General features: G+C 34.8%; 1 protein-coding gene across 3 annotated transcripts; it reads left to right on the top strand.

The window, feature by feature from the left end:
* LOC120344451 (putative vesicular acetylcholine transporter-B) lies at nt 1–21,374 on the top strand. Of its 3 annotated transcripts, none has more exons than XM_039413680.2 (18): nt 8–57; nt 391–480; nt 10,661–10,762; nt 11,196–11,390; nt 11,621–11,739; nt 12,486–12,539; nt 12,794–12,974; nt 13,358–13,541; nt 13,951–14,089; nt 14,419–14,541; nt 15,057–15,155; nt 15,423–15,578; nt 15,806–15,956; nt 16,122–16,232; nt 17,851–17,940; nt 18,028–18,250; nt 18,471–18,704; nt 18,945–21,374. In XM_039413680.2, exons 3-18 carry the CDS (start codon nt 10,679–10,681, stop codon nt 19,130–19,132), a joined length of 2,331 nt encoding a protein of 776 aa, XP_039269614.2. In that variant the 5' UTR covers nt 8–57; nt 391–480; nt 10,661–10,678; the 3' UTR covers nt 19,133–21,374. The 3 variants fall into 3 exon arrangements, with proteins under 3 accessions (XP_039269633.1, XP_039269614.2, XP_039269624.2); XM_039413690.2 differs by having other exon boundaries at nt 10–57; nt 18,495–18,704; nt 18,945–21,373; XM_039413699.2 differs by lacking the exons at nt 10,661–10,762; nt 11,196–11,390; nt 11,621–11,739; ... (11 more) ...; nt 18,471–18,704; nt 18,945–21,374 and adding an exon at nt 4,575–7,041 and having other exon boundaries at nt 1–57.
* Nucleotides 21,375–24,557: the final 3,183 nt, after the last annotated feature.

The following is a 24,557-nucleotide window of genomic DNA, read 5'->3' as shown; positions in this document are numbered from 1 at the left end:
CGTTGCAAATTAAAATTGACAGAATGCGAGAATATCACACAATCTTCACAAAATATGGTAAATTTGCTAGAAACCTTTCATTTTCCACTATTTGAAGGTTATGCATAATTGCGTTTAAAAACTAAAGAGTAATTATACAATCGAATATTATTGATGCGATAAATATTTTACATTCTTGTAAAATTTTGAAACGTACTTGAAGTGTTTTTTAATTTTCAAATTTAAATAGTTCTGACAGTGACTATTTCTGAGTGATCATCAAAAAAAGGTCATGATCATTTATATTTTGTAAGCTACCAATTATGAAATTGCATAAAAAATTTCTGTGGTTAGTTTTCAATCGGAATATAAAAGAATGTCCCACCCGTGAACTACATTTTCTATTTTCAGATAATATTTCGAAATTAAAATAAACTAGCTGCATTTATAGTAACCGTCATATCTGGGGTTTTGAAGGATAACATACTGCATAAAAAATTGGTAAGTTTTTCATTTTTCACGCTTAAAGTTAATCTGGTGCTATACGGTAATTTCCCGTTTTCATAGTGTGTAATTCGAATTACAAAATGTTCTAAAAGGCAGGGGAGTGCTTCACGACATGTGACATGTTTTATCAAAAAACATGTTCGTCTCAATTGAGTCATTTATATTTGCCAGTATATTTCTTTGTAGCGTATCCAAAGTTAACATTTCAAAATCAAAACTATCAAGTTTGTAAGTCATGTACGGTTCTCACAAACACGCGGAATATTACTCGGCCTTGTATTAATTTTTTATATACCACAAAAAACAGAATAAAACAAAGAGATATCACGGTTTCATTCGGTCAGTATCTGACAATCATTTAACGGTTAGGAAGATCTAAAAAAAGATAAAGAAGGATTTTTATTTATCCCTTGGATAGGAAATCTAGTGAGACATCCAGTAATCATAATAAAATGGGGTATTTTCGCCTTGTTACTGTTCCAAGTCGAGTATGACAGTAACTAACTTTGAGTCCATTGATGCTGATGAATGAAAGTCAAACCTCGCAAAGGGTTCATTATTTATCCAACACACCACCAACCTCGTGGTATTCGTACCTGTTAGGTCCGTGTCGGATATCAACGATACAATCGCAACCGAGTTTTTTCTTACCATTCAGCCCAATGAGCCACCATGGGATATGTTAGTGATTAATTCCCTTAAAAACATCCTAATTTGTCCACATTTAAGTTTATGTCGTGCATGTATAGGGAGCATAATTTTTTTATAAACAAACAAGCGTTTATTCTTTATTTACGAAAAACTTGGCGATTGTCAACCGTGATTAACAAGCTTGCTGAACCAAGTCAAAATTTTAACGAGACTTAAGTTGAGATAAACGACGACAGCGATATGCGATCAATATTCAATTCCAGTTGGACATCTGGCAATACATTTAGAATAAAACCAAATGCATTTACCGGTATTCGATAGCACGCTTATCTTTGATATGTTCTCTAGAAAATTTCTTTGTCTTGGAGTCGATGTCTCAGTCGTTAACCCATGTTCATAGATAATAGCATTCAAAAGTGAGTTGTTAATGCTTCAATTTGTTTTAACTGTTTGTTATTGAGCCTGGAATCAAAATAGGCATATTCGCCGATATTTTACTTTCTGGCGGCAGCGCGCTAACGATGAGACCATTCTGCTATCTATGTTAAATATGAACAACCTAATATTTTTGAACACGAAATAGGCCTATGTATCGTTTTGCAAAATTCTTGTTGTTGTTCTTGTTGGGAAGTTTGTGGATGTTGGTATTTTGAAACAATCTTCTGTCTACGCAATTAATAGAACAATCGATTCCAAACAGCATCGCATAAAAATGAAAAGAGTATTTAGAAATATATCCCTTCTATTTGATTTTGAATATTTTATCTTCTCTCCACGGGGCCCGATATTTCAATTCGAATATTGTTGTTTTATTATGATTCATAGAGACACATTTAGATGACATATCGTACTTTTATATGACACGAGGTACAATTTTTTTTTTAATATTTTCCGGAATTTGGCTAAATCATTTGATCGTCGAGTCCATATATTTGAGATATTTTCTCTCTTATTAAGACTATGAACAAATTTGAATTAAGAATCAGTTATCCTCTACTTTTAGCAGTAAAGATAGGAGATACTGTGAAAGATTAATGGTGTTTACTGATTTTTGCGCTGTCGGTGTTCATTTTCTCGAATTTCTTTGCAATTAAATCAATTCTGATATCTAGAAAAGCTCTCAAGAGACCTTTCTGTGGCTATCAAAATCGATACTAAATGGCTCAACACGTAAAAATAGTACAAAATACTGATTCTATAAAGCGAATCTGTTGTCAGTGACGTAATATGATAAGTTAATCCGCAATACTGTGTGTTTTATAATTGTGTATTTGAAGTAGGACCTGGGTTAACAACATCAGACTCTATTAGAAACTTGTAAATTTAGTTCAATTTAAAGTTTCATGGATTGGATGAATAATTTTATTATATAAATATTGATGATAAAACGATTACAAGAACCGCTACTAAGAAATTAAAGAAACTCTCATAAAAGTCATGAGGCGTTTCCGGGTTATTCGAGGATAAATTGTTGTTGTTGTTGTTATATGTTTTATGGCGCTTATAACTTCAGTGGTCTTTTGTGCCTTTGATCGATTCAAATTTAAAAATACTATACTAACATATAATACAATACTTAATACGAATATATAATTATACAATTGAATCAATTACAATAAGTAATTATTTCTAAACATTTCTGCCCGTAGACAAAACAAATTCGATAACAAAGTTCTTCCAAAGTCATTTCCAATTTAAGTTTCCTGGCTTTGCTAATGACTTCTTTGATGGTTATATCGTTGACAATGCAATAGGTAGTGGGCTACGGTCTCGGGTACGAAACACTGTTCGCCAAATCCGTCAGAATGACGGCCAAATTTATGTAAATGTTCCTTTAAGGGCGCAATGACAAGTTTGCAGTCGGAATAAAAGAACTTGATATTTACGTGATAAAGTTTCGTTTTCTAGTCGTGACATCGTGGTAGGATGAAATCTTTTATAATGGCTTGCTGATTCGCTAGTAACATATTACGTATTCTATTTTTCTCGAGCTTGTTGTTGACAAATGACTTTAATTCAACTCATTTAAAGTTTTAATGGAACATTTGCAAGAAAATCCATCAATGTTTTGATGCATGGCAGGTGAAAAATATCATATTCGATACCCAATAACTTATTCTTTCTATGACCTATTGCAGTTTTATACCAATTATTCAACGGCCTTACTCTGACCAAGACCTTACCAAGCAGTAATACACAACGTCTGTTAAATGAGACTAATTTTTATGGTTCGTCGAATACCATACCCAACTTATTGGACATTTGAGTGTGGTGGGCACGGGTTCAGACTTAACGTAGGCTACTTGTGGCTAATAGCGTCTGATTTCTATATTCAGAACATAGTTCAGAAATAAATAGTATTAATTTCTCATCTAGTTACTAATATGAATACAACGTCATAGATTCTTTTTAGAATTTGACTATTTGAAGTTAAAACAAATTGCATCGAGTAACCTGGGTTAACACCGACTATGATAATTACAATAGGTAAATTTACTGATATAGTCGACTATGATACTGGTTTGACACTTTATCGAATCGTGGGTGAACGCAATCGAGATATACGCTTCTGGAACTATAATTGACGTGACATTAACTTTTATAAACTAAATTGCGGTACTGCTAAATATAAGCAAATTTTTAACATTCTTATAAAAGTAGTAAATTTTCAAATTGTCAAACTTTGAGTGGGTATCTAAAATACATTCTTGTTTTTTCCCAAAAATAATTCAAATAACGAATAATCGAAAATAGAAATAAGTAATTTATTGATTTAACGCCAAATGCCGTGCATGTGGAACATAGAAGTTTCATTAACTACGCGCGAGGGCACCAATTGTTCGTAATTGATCAAGCTCGCCCATGTATTTTCTAAAGTTAGCTGTACACATTGAACTGATCCATACAACCGAGTTTGCGTTAGAGATTGAATTTTTAATCAGCAAGCAAAATGTCAAAAATCATCAATGGTGTCGAAGCTATCACACTCACTACCAAAGTTCCACATTTATGCTTTGGCGATGGTTTAACCAGTAACCCAGTTTAGACCATATGACAGACGCCCAACTTTTTAAAATGTACAGGTCCATGCAGTTTATGTCGTTTTCTTTTTTATCGATTGAATTGTCTGCCATATGGAGTAAATAATAACCGTACAGAGCTAGGTTTCCATAAAAAAGTAATCAGTAACTGAGAAAGAAAAAAGGAATTTGGGTGACGCCCTAACTATGTTTAAAATAGCAGAGAGAACGGTGATGATATGCAGTAGGTAACAAATGCACAGAGTGAATCCGTTGGCGTCAACCATATTTTTATAAATCAATTCTAATTTGACAAATGTATTGAGAATTTTCGTCAAAAATTCGACATTAGTGTCACCGAAAATTTCAAGTCACGGTTGGCAACCTTATTCACTTTGTGCATTTGTGCTTTCGCAGATCAACATCGTGCAAGGAGAGACAGAACACAGAAGTCGTAGATATTGCCACGCCACCATGCCACTGACACCACAAGGAATCATCGCTGGCATTTTTATGATGCCAGGTATCATAAAGTCGTGTGCTTTCCGTGTTGTTGCTTATCTCAGACAATCGGCAGCTCCAGTTAGAACCAGATTCTCAAGTCCGCGATGGCAAAAACGAATAATTCAATTCATTGTGTGCTTGGCTTTACTTCTCGACAACATGCTGTATATGGTAATCGTACCAATCATAGACGATTATTTCAGTGCAACTGAGTCAAAAACCACGCTACCGTTCGAAGACGTAACCACTACCAGACCGATTGATGTCAGATTCGCCGAAAACCACAGTATCGTTACAATTAATACTACTTCAAATTATGTTACCAGTAAAAACACGAAATTTTTAGGCAAGTTGGAAGATAAGCTTCGAAATCTACATCCCGTTAAAATCCAAGATAACCAAGATGCCCTAATGGGGTTACTTTTCGCCTCAAAGGCCATCGTTCAATTGACAGTAAACCCATTCACTGGGGCATTCATCGATCGAGTGGGTTATATCACTCCTTTGACATTGGGGTTGATGGTTATGTTTTTTTCCACTGTTGTATTCGCATTCGCACAATCATATGCGTGGTTGTTTATAGCAAGGAGTTTACAAGGATTTGGTTCGGCTCTCGCCGATACTGCATCATTCGGGTTAATAGCTGATCGTTTCCAGAACGAGGGTGAGAGGTCAAAAGCTTTGGGTATAGCATTGGCATTTATATCATTCGGAAGCTTGGTAGCACCTCCATTCGGGGGAATATTGTACGAATTCGTTGGAAAACCGATGCCGTTCTTCATACTAGCAATAGCATGTCTTTTCGACGCGTCACTTTTGTTACTGGTGGAAGCTCCAACCGATGATGAAGAAGGAGCGAATGGGGACAACAAAGTTGTAGGAACACCAATATACAAATTACTAATGGATCCCTACATATTAGTAATTGCCGGATCTTTGAGCATTGCCAATTTTCCTCTTGCTTTCCTGGAACCAACAATTGCAGAATGGATGCAAGAAAACATGAACGCTGTTCCATGGCAAATCGGACTTATTTGGTTACCGCCATTTTTGCCGCATGTTCTCGGGGTATATTTGACAGTAAAATTATCTGTGAAGTACTTTCGTCTACAGTGGTTTTACGGACTAGTGGGGCTTATTGCAATTGGTATATCAGCTATGATAGTTCCTGTATGTAAATCGTACGGCGCCCTAATTGTACCTCTATGTTTTATGTGCTTCGGAATAGCCCTAATAGACACTGCTCTTCTACCAACATTAGCGTTTCTAGTGGACGTACGGCATACCAGTGTTTACGGTAGCGTGTACGCTATTGCTGATATTTCATATTCAGTGGCGTACGCACTGGGACCTATTTTAGCTGGACAAGCTGTCCAGTCTATTGGATACACAGAAATGAACGTCCTCATCGGAATGGCTAACGTGTGCTTTGCGCCTGTTTTGTTCACTCTGAGGAAGGTATATGATTGGAACGTCAACAGAGGAGAAAGAGATATGTTGTTGTCAGAGGTTGGCGAATATCATCGCTTCAACAACAACGGCCATACCTCTACCGGTAGTTTAGACGAAGGTAAACTTAAGTCTGAGCACACAATTGTTGGCAACAATCATAATGGAAGTGTGATTGATGCTGAAGAACATTTAAAATCCCTTCCTAGTGAAAAATCGGATCTTCGTTTAACTTCAGACAGTCAAAAAAGAACAGCAACATCACGGCAATCCTTGGCGGCCGCTCAACAAATAGAACAGAAGATAGTTCAAACTGACATAAACCCACGTCCTCGGCCACGCCCACGTCGTCTATCAAGGGAAGCTAGATTAGAGACTGAAGAGTCAAATGATATTCAAAATGAACATGATGAAGCTATCAAAACTCTTGACGGGGAATGAAAGTTAGCTAAATGTTATATTTTCATTATTAATTTAGGATTAGATTGCAAATGCATACGTTTATAGCATTTATTGGTATGAGAAAATTGTTCCAACCTTTTGGTGTCATAGAACTTTTGGTATTATTTCTGGAAGCTGTGATCTCTTGTGACTACCGATAGAAATGCAATGTATGTATTTTTAGAATATCGAAGTTAGTTTGTTCGTTAGATTAGGATATATCTGAAAATTTCGAGTCAACCTGATTAAGTGATGAATTCAAATGATGGTAGTAATATCACTGCAATTCCATCGAGCTTATGTATTACTCACACTGGACGTTATACTCACATATTAATAATATATTTAACGTTATATTACATCATTTTAATCCACTTTATAATTTCTCGTTTACTATCAAATATTATCTTTTACGCACATACATAACACAGCATCCTAATAAACTCATTCTAATAAATATTTGGTCCTTCCATGATGTTGTTCATCTGTACACGATATTCGTAGATGTTAAGTCAGATTTCATTGCTTTTATGCAAAATGTATCATTTGAGTGTCTCACAACCAGCTTATGGCATCGCAACACAGTGAGAGGAACATACAGCTACGGTGATTAGTCTTCAGTACGTCCTCCAGCAAGCATCAGGACGACAAACTCAAATTGAAGTCTACAAACTGAATGTAATTTTCGCGTAGGTTGCTAATATCTGACCGATTTTTAAAAAGACTTATCCTTTATTTTGAAATGAGCAGAATAAATGGCGTTATATTCCAACATTTGGATTGTATGATTTGAGGTAATATTTCAGTATATGAAATACCCGCGAATGGTACCTTTTTCTTGTTTGTTCCAACTAAACTTCTTCACTAAACTGTAAAGCGGTGGATCCCAACCTTTTTTGCTTCGCAACCCCTTTTGAATATTTTCTTACATGTCGCGATCCTTTTCACAATATGTGAAGCCACAAAATTTATAGCATAGAAGACATTCATATCTTTTCTGTGAACTGTTCATATTCAATGTGATGGTTGTCTTGGGTCTGTAATTGTAATTAATATGACGTAATACGACGCTTACTCGCTACGAACGAGCATTTGGGGAAATTATTGATAGTAAACCATAAACGTCGTACTATCAGTGAATTGTTTACGAGCGGAGAAAAACAGTGTTGCAAAAGATGTGCGTGTCTTTGTCCCACTATAAATGCCACAAAAGCACTTTTCAAAAAAACTTAGGTCAAAATGTTTTTGGCAGGGGTTGAGATCGATATCAGAAAGATATACAAGAGGTCTTTACAATTTCACAATTCACAGGCAATAATTCAGGTACACCCATTTAATACAATTTCGAAAAAATAACGAATAAATTTAGATGACATTTTGAAGATATCACAGAGAAAAAAAATCCCGACGCGCCTCTATAGGTTTTGTGCCAAATAAAATCCGACGCATTTATAAGATGTAAAATTTAAATTTAAACAGATTAACAGATAAGATGTCATTGTGGTGAAAGTATTTAACTCTTAAGTGGTGGACTCCAGTTCAATACTAGGACTGGTCAAACCATTACATTAAAAATTGATATCCAATTTATATGGGTAAGTATAAGTATTTTTATAAAGTATTCCCAATTTTTCTTGACATCGATAATAAAATAAATGTTGAGCAGCTAAAGTGCGCCAAAAATGACATTTTATCGAATCAATTCACGACCGTGTCGCCTACCTACATTATTTCTAAAACACGTTAAAGCATGACGAATTTGATCACTGCGAGACGCCAATCAGAAAACCGGGAGAGCGATCAAGACGTGTCAAACAAGACAAAAAACTAATTCAATATTCAATTCCACGCGGGCCAATCGAGACGACGTTAGAATAAATCACGTACGACGCACGATGCCAACATAAAATATTAATTGGAGAAAAGTTTCCGACGAACGGTGTTAAAAACGTACCAGATTCGATCCATTTTACGCACTTTCCTTCAAATGACAGGTCGTCGTAACCCAAATGTACATCGTGTATTACTTGAAGGGTCCGCGAAATCTTGGATCACAAATGGGCCCAACATAGTAAAAACTAGAAAGCGAATCGGTAATTGTAATTTCTTATTGATTTAGGCTTCAATCCTTACGAGATAAATTGAATTTGGACATCTCTCGTTTAACCCATATTATATAAAATCAGAGACTTGCTGTATTTTTAGTGAGAGTTCTGTTTTACTCGGTTTATCATTTTCGAAATTAAGTACTCGCAACGTTTCAAGTTATACTTTTCAATAATTGGCCATAGATATCGGTTAACGTGAGAAACTTGGTAGATAAAAGAGACTGTATATATTAAAGGCTTTTATCAGGTGTCGGATTGTCGGCATCAACCTGTTTTATTAATATCGGATCGGTAATGACAAATAATATAATATTTGAAAAACCTTTGGTATCGGTTGTCTAGAACAGGGTTTCCCAAACTGGGGTCCGTGATGACTGCACAGGGGATCCACAACGCCATGAAAAGACTACGATCGATCTTTAATGATTGATTTCAATCAAAAAGCCATTACATCTTTTTGGTTGAGCGTTGCGGGCTAATATCCATCGCAGTCAGAAAAGGCAATTACATTTTCATTAACGACCTACATGGGTGAGGAAGCTTTTTCAGCTCTTACTAATATTATGACAAAATACAGGTCGACCTTGAAGTATAGTCGGACCTATGAGTTTGCTTTTCACAAATTCCTGCCAGAATTGATAAATTGTGCAGTGAAAAGCAACCTCATCCATCACGTTAATGTCGTTTATGTTGTTGTTTTGTAAATGAAACCTTATCTTTTCTCGTTGGTTAGGCACAGACATTATTACGACTTAGTATGGGGGTCCGTCAAAACTAAGATTCTCAAATATGGGTCAGCGGCCCAATAAGTTTGGGGAACTCTGGTCTAGAACTACTCGTATATGTTAAGTATTTAGTTGTTTAAAGTGCAAAGCGTTATTGAATTGAATCATAACATTCAATCGCCAACTTTGACGAGTTTGTTATATAAACTTCGGATATAACAACATAAATCTAGATAAAGGTTCATTGTTCGAAAAAATAGAAATGTTTTACCATTTCCTTCTTGTGTATTTCAAAGTCTTTAAAATCAATAACGAACAATCCTGACCTTAACAACATTCAATTAGAATCGACTTTCGTTCTTCCTCAGCAAGGGGAAGATTTCACAATACCGACTTTGAACCGATTTCTTGCAGTTGATCTGGCCGAAAATGGATTTTTACTGGGCATCTAAATTCCCGGCAATTCAATCTAACGAGATGGCATTTTTGAACCACATACAGATTGTTTCTGGATTAATTTTTAATAATAAGTCATAGCTCGATTTTTATCAAAAAGTTTCCATTTATTGAAATATAGTGATACGGAAAAACCAGTGAAAAGGTTACAACACATGGGTATTATTAGTTGAGTCTTTTTTTGACAGACGGCAAAGGTAACTCTAATATATCCCAGTTAGTTACAAGTTGAACAGTATCTAAAGATAACGTTTTTGTACTGGGCTGTACTTTCATTGGGCATCCCAATTTGCAAATCGAAAATCCTTTTAAGCAAAACGATTCTGGTAATGAATACAAGAATGTTATTGATTAAGAACATAAATCGTTAATAGGATAACACAAGCATTTTGGTGGTATGATTTTCTATAATTTTGAAGGCTTTTAAGGCCATTTGGTAGTGTTTCAGTTGAATGTCGTGTATTAATCATTGTTCTCTCATTTGCATGGAAGTTTTGTATGACTCTAACTGATCCACATAACTTAATTACCAGAATTTTTGATGAGATCGAAAACTTCCCATTCCAGACAAAATTGGATGAGAGCAAAATTATGATATCTCATCTACATGCTCGGTCAAATGTAATGCATCCGTCATTTCTATTTTGAAATGTTCCATATCATAGAACGTGACGTCTTTTTCAGTCCGATAATAATTGGATTATCTAGTTTAATTAATGTCGGGGTTATAAATGAAATATTAAATAGACTATGCGAATATTTTCTGACAATACAAAAAGTTCATCCATTTTCCTCATGAATAATATTTCTTTTTGAGCAGTCGAAGCCAACAATCGGAATGCCTATATTGAACGATGCAAATAAAGCGATACCAAATTTTGCAAGGAGCATCAGTAGTAGGAGGTTATCAATGTCGTATCAGGTATGATGAGAGATTATGGTGAATAGTGATATTACTCAGAAATAAAAATGAAAAAACATTTGGTTTAAATCTTGTAGTTTAATATTTTATTTTATACTTTGCTAACGGAACCACGCAATATAATATTTTATAAAAATCAATGGGGTAGGCACAGTTACTCGGGGAAAAAAATGATTGTTATGACATACTTCACATGTTTGCTGTAAAGAAGTTGTCATACAAACAACAAAGCAAATATTCAACATGAAAGCACATAATAGAACACAAAAACACACAGATCCACTTACTTTTTATATACTTTTAAGCATAAGAAAAGGAACAATACGCTACGTGCTATATAGCAATGCCATCTAAAAAAAAGATTAACTGCAGCTAAATTGTCTCTACAATTTTTCAATTTTTTTTTTAGCTATAATTTTTCTTTATTTGTCAGACTCAATTACCCCGTCTACCCGTTCCAGACCTGACGGAAACATTGGAAAGATATTTACTCTGTGTTAAGCCGCTAGTCCCTGAAATACAGTTTGAAAAAACAAAACAGATTGTAGAAGAATTTGGAGCTGATGGTGGCATCGGTGAAACACTGCAAAATCATTTATTAAAAAGAGCGAAGAATGTTGTCAATTGGGTAAATTACAATGTCCTAACACATATTTATTATACTCTTTCTCGCAAAGAAGAAATAATATATCTAACAATGCGATACTTGGAACAAAAAACGTAAACTGGGATATAAAACATTGAGCGATTACTCCAGTGAGATTAGGTACGAAATAAAAAAAATGTTGCAATAGAATATTGAATCTTCTTATTCAATAATTCCAACGAATCTTGATCATCTTCCAACCCATTTTACAGTCGTATGATTGGTGGCTCGACGACATGTATCTCAACAATCGCGCGCCTCTACCGGTAAACTCTAACCCTGGAATGCTGTTACCAAAGCAAAACTTTAAAACGGAAAGTGAACGGCTGAGGTAAGATTACGTCTATTTGTGTAAAATCAAAAACAGGCATGCAATTTCCAAATCCACACAGGTTACAGGACTCTAAGTATCGGATAGACTAGATTCAGATTAGACTGGAATATTCAGATTATATTTCATGATTCGAACTTTGGACACATGTGCATGTGCAATATGACATATTTCTCATGAAAAATCTGAATTACTTGTGAGCGAGAAAATGCTCAATTTTAACTTGAACTTTTATTAACCAAATTAAGTAACATGTTTTAATTTCGTGGAAGTTTTCTTATTCACGAAATCGTGATTTGATAACACAATATAGGCATAATAATTTCCAAAAGATTTAGAAATACATTTGAACAATGAGACTAGAATTCGGTTGGAAACCGAAGACTTATCGATCGAAGGTTAGGGGATCCCCCAAAACAGCGCTCTTACTCTAGTCTATAGTGACACCGTGTGTCCCATCACTAATTAACTAATACCTCGCTAATTTTACGACATAATTCATCGAAATAGGCTCAATCAATAGGCTGCTATTCCGAACTATGATGAATGCACATGCAAAATTTGGAGCAGATTCAACTTCGATTTCGTGAGATATCGCGTGTATCTAACAGACAAACAAACAAACAGACAAATACCTATCAACATACTTACCGATCTTAAGATCGATAAGTAATAAATCGTCTCACACGATAAGAATAGTTACTCCCTTTTAATGTTTTCATTTCTATTTATGAACTCGTGAAAAGGTTTGCTGGGAAGTTGATTGCAGGAATTATGGACTACAAGAAAATATTAGACTCGTAAGTACTTGTATCGATTTCTGGTCATTTTACATCCATCTGGATAATCACCTTATACGTGCCAGACCACTATGAGGAAATTGACGCTCCCGGGTGTTGGATGTGTCAGTGTATGTCTTGTTAGTCACACAACATTACATCTAATATTGAGCACAAGAGGAGGCTTTGTCTAGTTGGCATGAAGAATTAAAATGGTTTAAAAGTAGTTTCTCAACGTCGTATATAATCATAAAAAGCACTATTCATATTTACAGGGAAGCGTTACCGGTTGACATCGCACACGGACAATTAGCCGGACAACCACTTTGTATGAAACAATATTACAGACTATTATGTTCCAGTCGTTTACCAGGGAAACCAAGTGACAGACTCGTACAGGTTTCGTCAACAGAAGAAAATCATGCAGGACATTTTGTAATCGCACATAACAACAAGGTTGGATAGCAATGCAGAAGATATGTTTGTCTAAATTAAGTAACCAAATACGTTGTACACAATATAAATCCAAGTCATTTATGGTAAATAATGGTCAATAATGCATTGGTGTTTTCAACTTCAGAGCACAAAATAGAATATTGCCCGGTTCTGGTCCGAAATAGAACAAGCCAAGGCTATAGGCAAAATAACACAAAATACTTTCTAGAATCTTGGTACACAATTTTAAGTACTTCAAAACGCAATTTGAACATTCAAGTATGATTTCTGTTTTACTCAGTACGATAGTATCACTTTAAGAGTGGTGCGCGGTTCGATCCAGCAAACAAAAATAAATGAACATGACTTCTATGGACCGATTAAAAACTGTTTATCTGTTTCAGTTTCATGTACTCAACGCCATTTCGCCAAAAGGCGAGCGTATATCGGAACCAGATATCGTTGACCTACTTGAAAAAATTGTAGATGACAAGATTGATGACAGAACAAATCCCAATTTCTCTGTTGGAGTTCTAACCTCAATGGGAAGATCAGAGTGGGCGGAGGCTCGTGATATTCTTATGCAAAGTACAGAATTGTATTCATTTCATACTGCGGGAATACTTCAAACCCTATTTATTTTATTTTATGAATGTTGATGTTATTATAGTATACGTCACTTCAAATGAGCGGCCACGACAAAGAAATTCATTAAGAACTTTGTTCGTAGCGGAGGTGCAAAGTATATCATAAAGGGTAAATCTTTTTAATCATAGCCATAATGCAATGACAATTATGAATTATAAAGCAAAATATTCGCGTATGACTCGTATAGAAATTGAGAGAGAGAAAGCATAACCCAGACAAAACAAATTACGGCCTAACATGAAAGACAAACCTCAATTCAAAATGAGTCTATCTAAGAAAATTCCAAATATAAACGAATGAAATAATGGAACTTACAATTTATTAAATTCAATGGTACTAATTTATTCAGACCCCGTCAATCGTAAATCGATTGAATCGATAGAGAAAAGTATTGCGGTTGTGTGTTTGGATAAACCTTTGAAAGTAGAGGCAAATGACGTCAATCTCGGGCACCAAATGTTACATGGAATGGGGAATTCGTGCAATAGGTAAGAAGAGATTTTATTCTTACCTAGAGAGGTGTTATACTTTACTACTTAAACACTGATTGATGTGAGATTCAATTCAAAATAATAGCCTACAGTCGGGGAAATATATTGTGTAAAGCAAACTCAAAAATTTGTCAAAAACTGCAAGAAAATTCATTATTAAGTAGAAACACATGCAACAAATATATAAAAAAAAATATCTAGGAGATTACAGTTACATACAGTGCATTATAATATCCAGAAAAAGCCAAATGAATTGATCCTACCGCAAACTAGCAAATACAAATAAAAAGTTGCAATTTAATTATTATTATTTTTACTTTAAACAGATGGTTTGATAAAACAATACAATTCATCATCGGATCGGACGGAGTAACGGGGCTGGTTTATGAACATTCCGTATCAGAAGGGATTGCTGTTATTAGCCTGGTTGAGCATCTTTTGAAACACATGTAGGTATATATTGAGTAGTGCAAGTGATTAAATAAACATAGCATTGTATTTCAGAGTTCAGATCAACTTATTGCATCCACAAATTGGATACAAACTGTTTTCTGTGGAATATAGTGCACGCTACCTATAAATATGCATGTAATATTTTGCATTAAGATATTATGATTTTGCAATTAAGATATTTTCGACAGACTGAGAATAATTATGAAACCATATATACAAGCATCTTTTTATACAATTTTCAAATCCCCTCGCTTTAACCAAGGCTCTGCTCATATATCCACTGAGAGGCAGATAGATATTATACTATAGTTTTGGATTGATTGATATCTGACTTTATAATTTGCATGACTTGATCATCGGCAATCTTTTGATTAAACTCAACCCTCTAATCTAAGTCATGATGATAGCATCGTTAGTCTGTCAGGCCAACAATAATATCGTGAAGTCGCGTTGGTAAAGTTTCCAAGCAGTTGGAGGACAACATAAACTTTCAAAATTTGTTACTTTGTAGTGAAGAGTCTAACCCAGAGGAAGTAAACTTTGAAATGTCGCCAGTTCTGTTACCTCCCGAATGTCTCAGATGGGAAGTTGAAAGTGCAAAGGTTAAAAGGTGATATGTTTTGCACACAATATGCTACTCACGAAGTATACGAAGTAGGCCATAATTTTAGGTACAAACACTACGGGAGTCACTTGGCTAGTCCCCGTAATATAAATAAATAAGAAAAATTGAAATAATAAAGTTATGGCCTAATCCTAACCTGGTACACATACTACGTTCCCGTGTCCGCCATCTTGGTTTACATACTTCGGGAGTACCCACAATTCCAGAATTCAATGTAATATAGACAAATTTGTTGCATATTTTATATTTCAGATACATGGATTTGGCCAGGACAGGTTTGGTGAAGGTGGCAAATAATTTGGATCTGAAAATACTCAGATTCTCTGATTATGGGAAGGAATTTATAAAAAGACAAAACATCAGCCCTGATGCTTATATACAAGTTGCTCTTCAACTTTCATTCTATAAGTAATATTTATTTGCTTTTGACACGTTTGGTTTAAAAGTTTAATAAAATAGGGTAAGGTTTTGGTCAACTTTTTCATTGATATCAAGCTTTTATTTGGAAAGCGTTGCTGACAATTATTAAGAATGTGGCCAAGGTATAAAATTCGTCTGTGACGCTTTACATATTTATTCACACTGATTCAAATACATTTTTTTCGTGCAAGTATATAAAACTGTTATATCATTAGATTATATGGCCATTTGGTCTCAACGTATGAAAGTGCGTCTACTAGAAGATTTAGAGAAGGACGTGTTGATAATATACGTGCAGCAACCGTCCAAGCATTGGACTTTGCAAAGAGTGTGACGATTCCAGATGAAAATGGAAAAATAGCATTGGTAAGAAGTTTTATTTTGAATAAAAGTTTATTAGCATACGCGATTATGAGAGTGATGTAAAATGGGACGTAATTTTGTTCTGTGTAATTTCAGACTGATATATGCATAGAATTAAGATCTTCCACCGCAATTTTTGATTATCAATATATTTTTTTCTCACAACAGAACGCACGAAACATGATGTTACTTCGTAAAGCGATAAAAGCTCAAACAGACTACACCATAGCCGCAATCACGGGTCTTGCAATCGATTGTCATCTTGTTGGATTGAAAGAGGTTTGTATTGTCAAATTTTTTCGTTATATCCACAAAACAGCTAAGTAAAATATAAGTATTTTCAACATGTCATTGTTTCTCATAAACTTGTTTTATAATAGCTACAGGGAGTGTGTTTCAAGTAGTCTAACTACCTATGACAAAAGGCAATTAACTTTAAAATATTATTATATCTGAAACCAACGTGTCTTTTTTTCATAAATTCACCGTTTCAGAAAATGGATCCCTCTTACAGCGGCTAAGCTCATATGAGAGAATATTTACGCTTAATTTTGTGCTCGGTAAACTACTGTTAATATCGCTCTTAGCTCTTTGTTGACGTTATCGCCTGATATGAGAGAAGCGATAGAACCTTCCAGCCGTGACGCAAAGTGCGAATTCTATAAATAGCGTGGATTTCAAAATCGCCTGTCAGACGTCTGAAAATGTCGACTCAGCTCAGACAGGAAATACTCCTTTATAATGACTTATTACTTATCGATCTTAAGATCGGTAAGTATATTGATAGGTATTTGTCTGTATGTATGTCTGTCCGTGTGTGTGTCTGTTAGATGCACGCGATATCTCACGAAAGCGAGATTGAATCTGCTCCAGATTTTGCATGTGCATTCATCTTATCTCGGACCAGAAGCCTATTGATTTTGGGCGAATTATGTCGTATAATTAGCGAGTTATCAATCAATTATTGATATAGTGATCTAGATTTTTGTAAAGCGAGAGAATTTTGAAACCCGCCGAGTGTGTGTGTGCGATGCGCAGTGCGCAAGTTACAAGAGCGGATGAATCGAAACTGCAGTTTCTGTTTTGGGGGATCCCCTAACTATCGATCGATAAGTCTTCGGTTTCCAACCGATATTCTCGTTGTTGGTTTAGCATGTATTTTCAGTCATATATACCATCCCTGGCGCTGTGTTGTTTTGATAAATATGATTTCGACTGCTCCATAGTTGGCAGAAGTATGGAGATTTTTTGTAGTTAAAAAAAACGTAAAATTAATGGTAATTTTAACGCGTAAATGCGCGTATGGGATTGTTTACGCCGTTCTACGCGCATTTCCGTCGAAAAAATTTAATTTTTTTGCGTTGGGGGTGGTCTGTGCAGTAATAATAAGAGCTGTGACGTCATCAAAATCAGTAATTTTAGCCTTGAACTTGATACACCTGTAAATACAATTGTGAATTTCAGAGTAATAAGCATTTATGCTATAATAGGCATTTCGGTGATGTTGTGTTAGGAAAAACTTGACGAAAACGTTGAAAAAAAAATTAATTAATTAGGAATTAATTTTTAACCCTCTACTGTACACAGAATTTCTCAAGGTCCAATTTTTTTTTAGAAATTTCTGAGATATTTTTGCAAAAATTTTTTTTTTCGGAGTGTGTTTTAAAGATATATTGCTGAATAGGACTCTAGCACACGCTTTTAAAAATCCATAAGAGAAGCTTTAGGGCTTAGTGGTTGACAAAAAAAATAACTTTAAAAATACGATGTCAAATAAATTGGGTCAACAGCTGGAAGAGAGATATATATATATATTGACAACAACATTGCCTAATTTTTAAACAGTAGTATTTATTGTAGTATAATATATATATTTTACTTTTAAAAAATTGTTCAGGCATCCAAAGAACTGAAGCTACCAATTCCTGAATTGTTCTCAGATCCTTCGTACGATATTTGTAATTATTTTACTCTGTCAACTAGTCAAGTGAGATTCCATTTCTATCTTGTTTTATCTTTTCATTCTTTTATTCCGCTTTTTCTTCCATTTTTAATGTTTCGTATTGAACAACAGGTCCCTACTAACACGGATTCTTTCATGTGTTACGGTGCGGTAGTTGAAGATGGCTACGGAGTTTCATACAATCCTCATCCCGATAGAATTGTGTTTTGCATCTCCTCTTTCCGCAGCTGTCCCAGTACATCATCAGAAAAATTTGCAGGAGCGATTACGGAAAGCTTTCGTATCATGAACGAGTTATGTCGACAATGGAACAGAAGGCGATCTTCAAGTCTTGGTAAGGAATGAAAAACGATTTGTATTGAATTTAAAAATATGTCCAAGAAATACAAATATATTTTTCTTTTGAACTCTAATTTTTAAATCCGTTTCTAAAGTCAATGCGGGGAGTGCGCGAAGCGCTACAACCAGTAAACCATTGCTTCATATTAGGTTCTGTATCTTTTATTCTGGAGTGTAAAAAGTATTTTTGTGGTCTTTTTTCAACCTACTTATAGCTTCGTGTAAACGTTTCATATCAGAAACAATCGTAGTACCGCGGAAGCAAGCAATAAATCGAGAAATGTCACCCAGGAGTTACTCTGTAGATAACGATGATCTTCGACGGCGTGGAAGATCGTTGGTTGGCCTGAAAAGTTTGACGATAGAATCATTACCGGAAGAAGGAAGCGAAAATCTCCTAAACAGGAAATTGAGCGACGCGAGAAAGAACAAGAAGAACTATTACCTTTGTAAGTGTTATAAAATCTCTCATATGTCATATATGTATTATTAGAGGTAACTGAAAGTAAAAAAACCAATGCCAAAAACACCGATGAAACATTTTCAATGAAGAAAATCAGCATTATTTTGGGCGTGCCTTGATCCTAAAGCTGAGTAAGATTGAGTATAGTATAAACATAAGAATTATATATCTTCTTAACGCTCGTCATCCACATATTTAGGTAACATTTTTTAATATCTTCTTACAGATAGCAAGCGTCGATCGGGTGGAGTATTAGCTCGAGAGAAAATGCACCATGCACTCAGTCGACAACTCAGTGACGAGCGTCTGTTACATTTGAAATGCAATATTGATGCTTGCAAAAATAACAATAATCATAGCATGAGCGAACAGCACATAGGTGAAGTTCGTCTTAGCTCTAAACATTCGCTATGATAATTTCTATTAACCCCTTTTCAATTAGCGAAACTTCATCTTTCATATATCTATTCCTCACTACTGGTTTGAAGAACTCTCCTAGAATATTTTAACATGCTTCTGAGCATGAAGCTGTGTTAATTTATACACTATCTGATTGTAGCCTACAATTCAAGTTGACTTCCAAAAAAAAATCGGAAGTATTGAATTACTTATTTATCTGTTATCGATGTGTTCAACTTTCCCATAGCATGGTGACATACTGTACTTGTGGACTAGTCGGTTACTCAAAATTAAAGTAAAATTCTCCAATTATCAAAGAGCTTTTGAAGTCTAATCAGCTTAAACAGTCGTTAAAAAAACTTAGTACTTCAAAAATAAAACTTAATTCGTTGTTTCCCTAATTAAAAACTATATACTCCTTCTATATACATCATAAATATTTATTTGAAATATATTAATCTTTCATCGTTTATACTTGTTATTATTTTCTTTTATTTAAAATATAATCATTCGTAAAATAAAGACTTCTTTATAGTAACATTTTCCGATTAAAGTCGGGCCTATTACGCGAATGTCAAGTTATTGAAGGTAATATGCCATTAAATCAGGCCCGACGGGCGTTTACTTATGGCGTCCCTGATCCCCGCCTAAGGATTCTCAAGCTACTGTGTTAGCACAGAAACAATTTCGTTATTATTCGCTTACATGAAGCAAATCTTTCGAATAATTTCCCCAGATTCTTTCATCTGAAAACGACGCAATCCATCATCAGTATCTCAAAAAAATGTTAGAATTAGAATATTTGCAGTTGGAATAGGTAAAGCATATACATTACATATGAAATGAAATGTGTGCTATGTTCCGGGTTATGATACTTTATCAAAGGGTCAGCATAACTGAAGTGGAATTAATACAATTGGGACAAGCAAGACCAGTCTTGAAATTTCTGGTGCAGTAAAACAACATATTCTTGAAGTATATTTTCACGCAGCGAACCGCAAAGGTACTTATCCTCTTGTATGTTATCCTCTTGTGGTAGCAAGATAAGCAGTTATAAAAGTCGATCATAATATGTAAATAAACATTTTATTAGCGAATAGAAATTGAAGTAACTACAAATTTTTTATAACGCATATTATCACTTCACTCCAGTAAAGGGACTTGTTGTTTGCAAAATTTCAAACATAATACCGGAGAATGTGTTGGAGTGATCAGAAACATTTGCTTCCGTATCGGGACCTAAAAGAAACGTTTACTTGTGAGATATAAATTCTGCTCAAACAAACATATTATCGCGTGATGATAACGACTCGCACGAACCTAAAATTGACTTATGTCTACCATGCTATACTGAATGACTGAATGCTTCGTGTACAATAACAGAAAACAAAGTATCTGACTTCCATTGTCTTGTCAGTAAAGATACCGAGCAGGAAATAGGACTTCCATGAATGATGGTTTACGAAAGCAGACTAAATTTATATAAAACTGAAGAAAAACGAAATAAAAAAGAAATAAACTTCAAGACTACTGCGTGTCCTTGAAGTGAAATGGTTGAAAAAAAAAATAAGACCATGACTAACTTTTGACTGCAGTCGGTATAGGCTGCCAGAATGAGGAAAACATCGGTAACAGCTGGAACCAATTCTTTTCGCATGGTATTCTGACAAAAAGTTTTTCGAGCTTTCGGTATATACACTCGATAACCTTTTCCGAGTGATGTAATAACTAATGATCATCATCAACCACAAGCCGGCATATGCTCACGCCTAGAATGCATGAAAGAATTGTCATTTAATCAATTGTTCAGGTATAGACACAGGAAGATGCATGGATCGTTTTGTTAAAGTGTTCCGATGAAAAAATCCGTTTCTCCGGATTCTAAAGAATTTATTCAAAAACAAATTATCACCAAAAAGATAGAAGAAGATATTAGAAAACTATGACTTTTATTATTTTCAAATTTTTCGTTCCGTTCCGCCGTTTTTTTTATATATTAATTGAAGGGCACACGTTCCCATCACTTTCGTTACAATTCTTATAACATTTAAATGGTATTTTTTGCTTGATTTTTTTTAACCGTAAATAGATCTTTGATTTAAGTATACGCACATTTTAATAGCAAAATTTCAATAATTTATATCTAATATTATAATGTTTCACAGACATCTCGATAGATATAATTCTATATATTATTTCTGATCAAGTTTATTTGTTTATTCAGGGGCTAGGTTTGTATACCCAGGAATATGATGCATTGCATGCTGAAGAAGTGTCTAATTTTTTCTTAGGTATCCAGTTTTTAGTCAGGATAAAGGTGATCATGCAATAAAAAGTTATTTTCTCTTCAGATTCAAAATCAAAAATAGTCAATATTCACATATTTTGTAGATTTTGAGAGCAAGATTTTTGACAGCTTCGTTTGGCAGATATAAAATTAAAGTATACGAAAACTCATCACATGCTATTAATTCGCAAAATAAGGTTATTACTGCCTTGTCGATATTGAAATTATATCTCCTAAATTTGTCGATCATGGATGCAAACAAATAACCGAATAAGTTGTGAATCCAGCAGTGGCTGTACCTGCCGAACAAAGGCTAGAATTGTAATCTGTGTAAATGTAATCGATTTACACAATGAGAGGCACTTGGCTACGGCATTTATGAGGCCCCCTCTTCATAAGGACTTCATGAAATCACTGATAAGTAAATTGTATAACGTTATATCTATTTTTTTAATTGCGTGAAATACGAAATCAATAGGATTGAAACGATGCATATCTCACTCCCACGAGTATTGCGAGGTGCAATTGAGGGTTTGAATTGCACACTTCCTAGAAGGGACTTAACGCATTATTTGATCCAACGTAGACCAATGGATCAATTTACCAAATTAATATTTTCTTCTTTGTTAGTGGTTTCTATTGCTGTTCTTAGGAAACAATCACCTTTCTCAGCAAGCAATGAACCAAACCAATGCTGTTTGGGAAACGAAGTAAGGCCTTATCGGTTATTTGAGGCAATGTGCATACGATGCGCGATTGAACTATCTAGCGACAACAGCAATGTTTAACCACTGAAAATTAAAAAGCAATTCACCCAGAAGTTAAATAGAAAAGTGAGTTTTTCATAACAACAAGGAGAATACTAGCAAAGAAATGAACGAGAACACAATAACAAAACGACCCATACGTCGGTTACGTCCACTTGGTATTCAATAAATGTAAACGTGAAATGGGTGTTGGAACTTTAAAATTGAAAAATGAGATTGGAAAATTTGTACAGTGAAAAGTTGGAAGCACGAGGTATGGAAGAATTAGGGCATTTACCTGTGCAGCCATATTTCTGAATTCTCTCCATGCAGTTTTTCTTCCAAATTAAAGAAAGCGTTTTGTTTCTGACCTAGAATTTTCCATATCGGGTTATTATGACGTTTTCTCATTTTTTCAATAATTTTTTAAACATTGATACTTCGTTCTGTCCAGCAATAAATATTTTAACCAACCATCTGTCACTCGGGGATTCACTATAACACAAACATATCCAATTCCAATTAAGAATATGCCGTACCGATGTCAATACCAGCAGGAATATGAGCTGAGATAACTGGTTAAAACTTGGTTCGGCTATGTTAAATGATACAAAGCACAACACAGTACCATAATGTTGATGTGTTTAAATACAAATTGAATTTTCATATGTCATATGAGGTATTTACTGCTATTCGAAAACCGCTATTCTTGTTTTTTTTATACGTTTTTCACTGGATGAATTCCTCCTAGACATCTCGTTCGTTAAACATGTAATCCATTGATATAATCCTGTTCGAAACGTCATTATGCGATCAGATGCGTCATTCGACAGCACAATTCCCAACGTAATTATCAAAACATTTATATCATGTTTGCATTTCAACGTGCGTGACTAAAATTTACTGCTGATAAAAATATAGATTCTCAAGTATGACACTGGCCTAGAATACAGTATTTTACCATTATATCGTCAAGCCTATATTCGTTTGTACTAAATATGGAAATCTGAAATTGTTCCACTTTCTATTATAATATATATTGTCTTTAAATTCTGTTCTGTCTAACGGATACATTCCCTAGAATGCCGGTTTGCATCAAGCACGCAAAAAATTGAATCCAAACCATTTGCTGTTGCATCTGAACATTTTTCAACAGTGTAGATAAGTGAAAGCTATTGGTGTCATTGGAAGCAGACACTGAGATATGACATATAATAATAGTGTAAATTCCCCTTCGTTTGTGATCATTTCTCCAGTGAAAGTCAAACTGAGACCACCCTTGCCAATATTAATATTCCTTACTTGCATTTCGGACATTGCAATGAAATTGAATTTTAACCTATAACACTCATCTACATCCAACTCAAGAGAAATTGTACGCCAATGCAGCGTTAAAAATTTGGTATGGGGTCTCGCATTCACCTCAGAGCCTTGGACGGGATGTGATCCACACTCTACAGAACATTAACAAATAATGCGCTGTAAAAAATATAAGCCGTCGTACCACGCAGTTGGACATAGAAGTAGTACAGCCTCTGTTTTCGTTTCTAATTCGAAGCCTGCGGTTTGAGCTAGAATAATTAAACCTAAATAAAACAACCGCTGAGATCGCATACCAAAGATCACACAACCGCATACCAAAGTAGCACTGTTTCAGTATTGTGTGCCTTCCATCTGCTGTCATCGCTGTTGGAATGATAAACCTCTTCATAGTTCTTAAACTAGATGTTTGACCACTGGCAAGATGTGAGACGTCAACCAATTCTTATAGAGTTCCTGGTCATTCCTATTTTCACACAAGCATATTTTGTTCATTTATGTATTTATTTTTTTTTTCAGTTCGAGCTCATAGGCTTAAATTTTATTTTGTATGTTTTGTCACTTATCCCTCTTGCACTACTCGTAGATTAGTGGTGGTGGCAAATCATTTCAATTTAAAAACAAGACGCTCCCGCCTCCCGAAGTATGTGCGCCAAGATGGCACACAACCTGAACCTTAACCTGGTACACATACTATGTTCAGGTTGCTCCAAAAACAAATCACAGGAAATTTTACTAACTAAACACCAACTTCGTGAATTGCATTTAGTTAAAAAAATAAAATAAAATGTTTCGAAGTGGAGATTATTTTTTATTTTTTAACGTTTAGTACTGAAGTTCGACTAGTAATGGATTGAATAAGATAAAAATGGTTAAAATTATCACAGAGCGGTCAATGCAGTAATATGAATATTCTATAACATAAAGCATGATTTTGGATAAGGCTAGGCCGTTTTACTTCGAGACTGGCTAAACGATTGCAGGGTATAGGCCGTAGCACCATTCAACATATGAGCAATATTTATTACAAATAGTATCAAATTTGGCATTGTTCTTTGGTTAATTTCAATTTGTTCATCGGTTATTG

Source organism: Styela clava, chromosome 1 (assembly GCF_964204865.1).
Source record: "Styela clava chromosome 1, kaStyClav1.hap1.2, whole genome shotgun sequence".
Taxonomy (NCBI): Eukaryota; Metazoa; Chordata; class Ascidiacea; order Stolidobranchia; family Styelidae; genus Styela; species Styela clava.
The sequence above is the reverse complement of the archived record's forward strand: the minus strand, read 5'-3'. Positions and strand labels throughout refer to the sequence as shown.

Coding starts and splice junctions, on each gene's coding strand:
- LOC120344451 (XM_039413680.2), top strand. CDS start 10,679: ATGCCTATATTGAACGATGCAAATAAAGCGATACCAAATTTTGCAAGG. Junction 11,740..12,485: donor ACGGAAAGTGAACGGCTGAG/GTAAGATTACGT, acceptor ACTCGTGAAAAG/GTTTGCTGGGAAGTTGATTG. Junction 13,542..13,950: donor TCGTGATATTCTTATGCAAA/GTACAGAATTGT, acceptor TAATTTATTCAG/ACCCCGTCAATCGTAAATCG.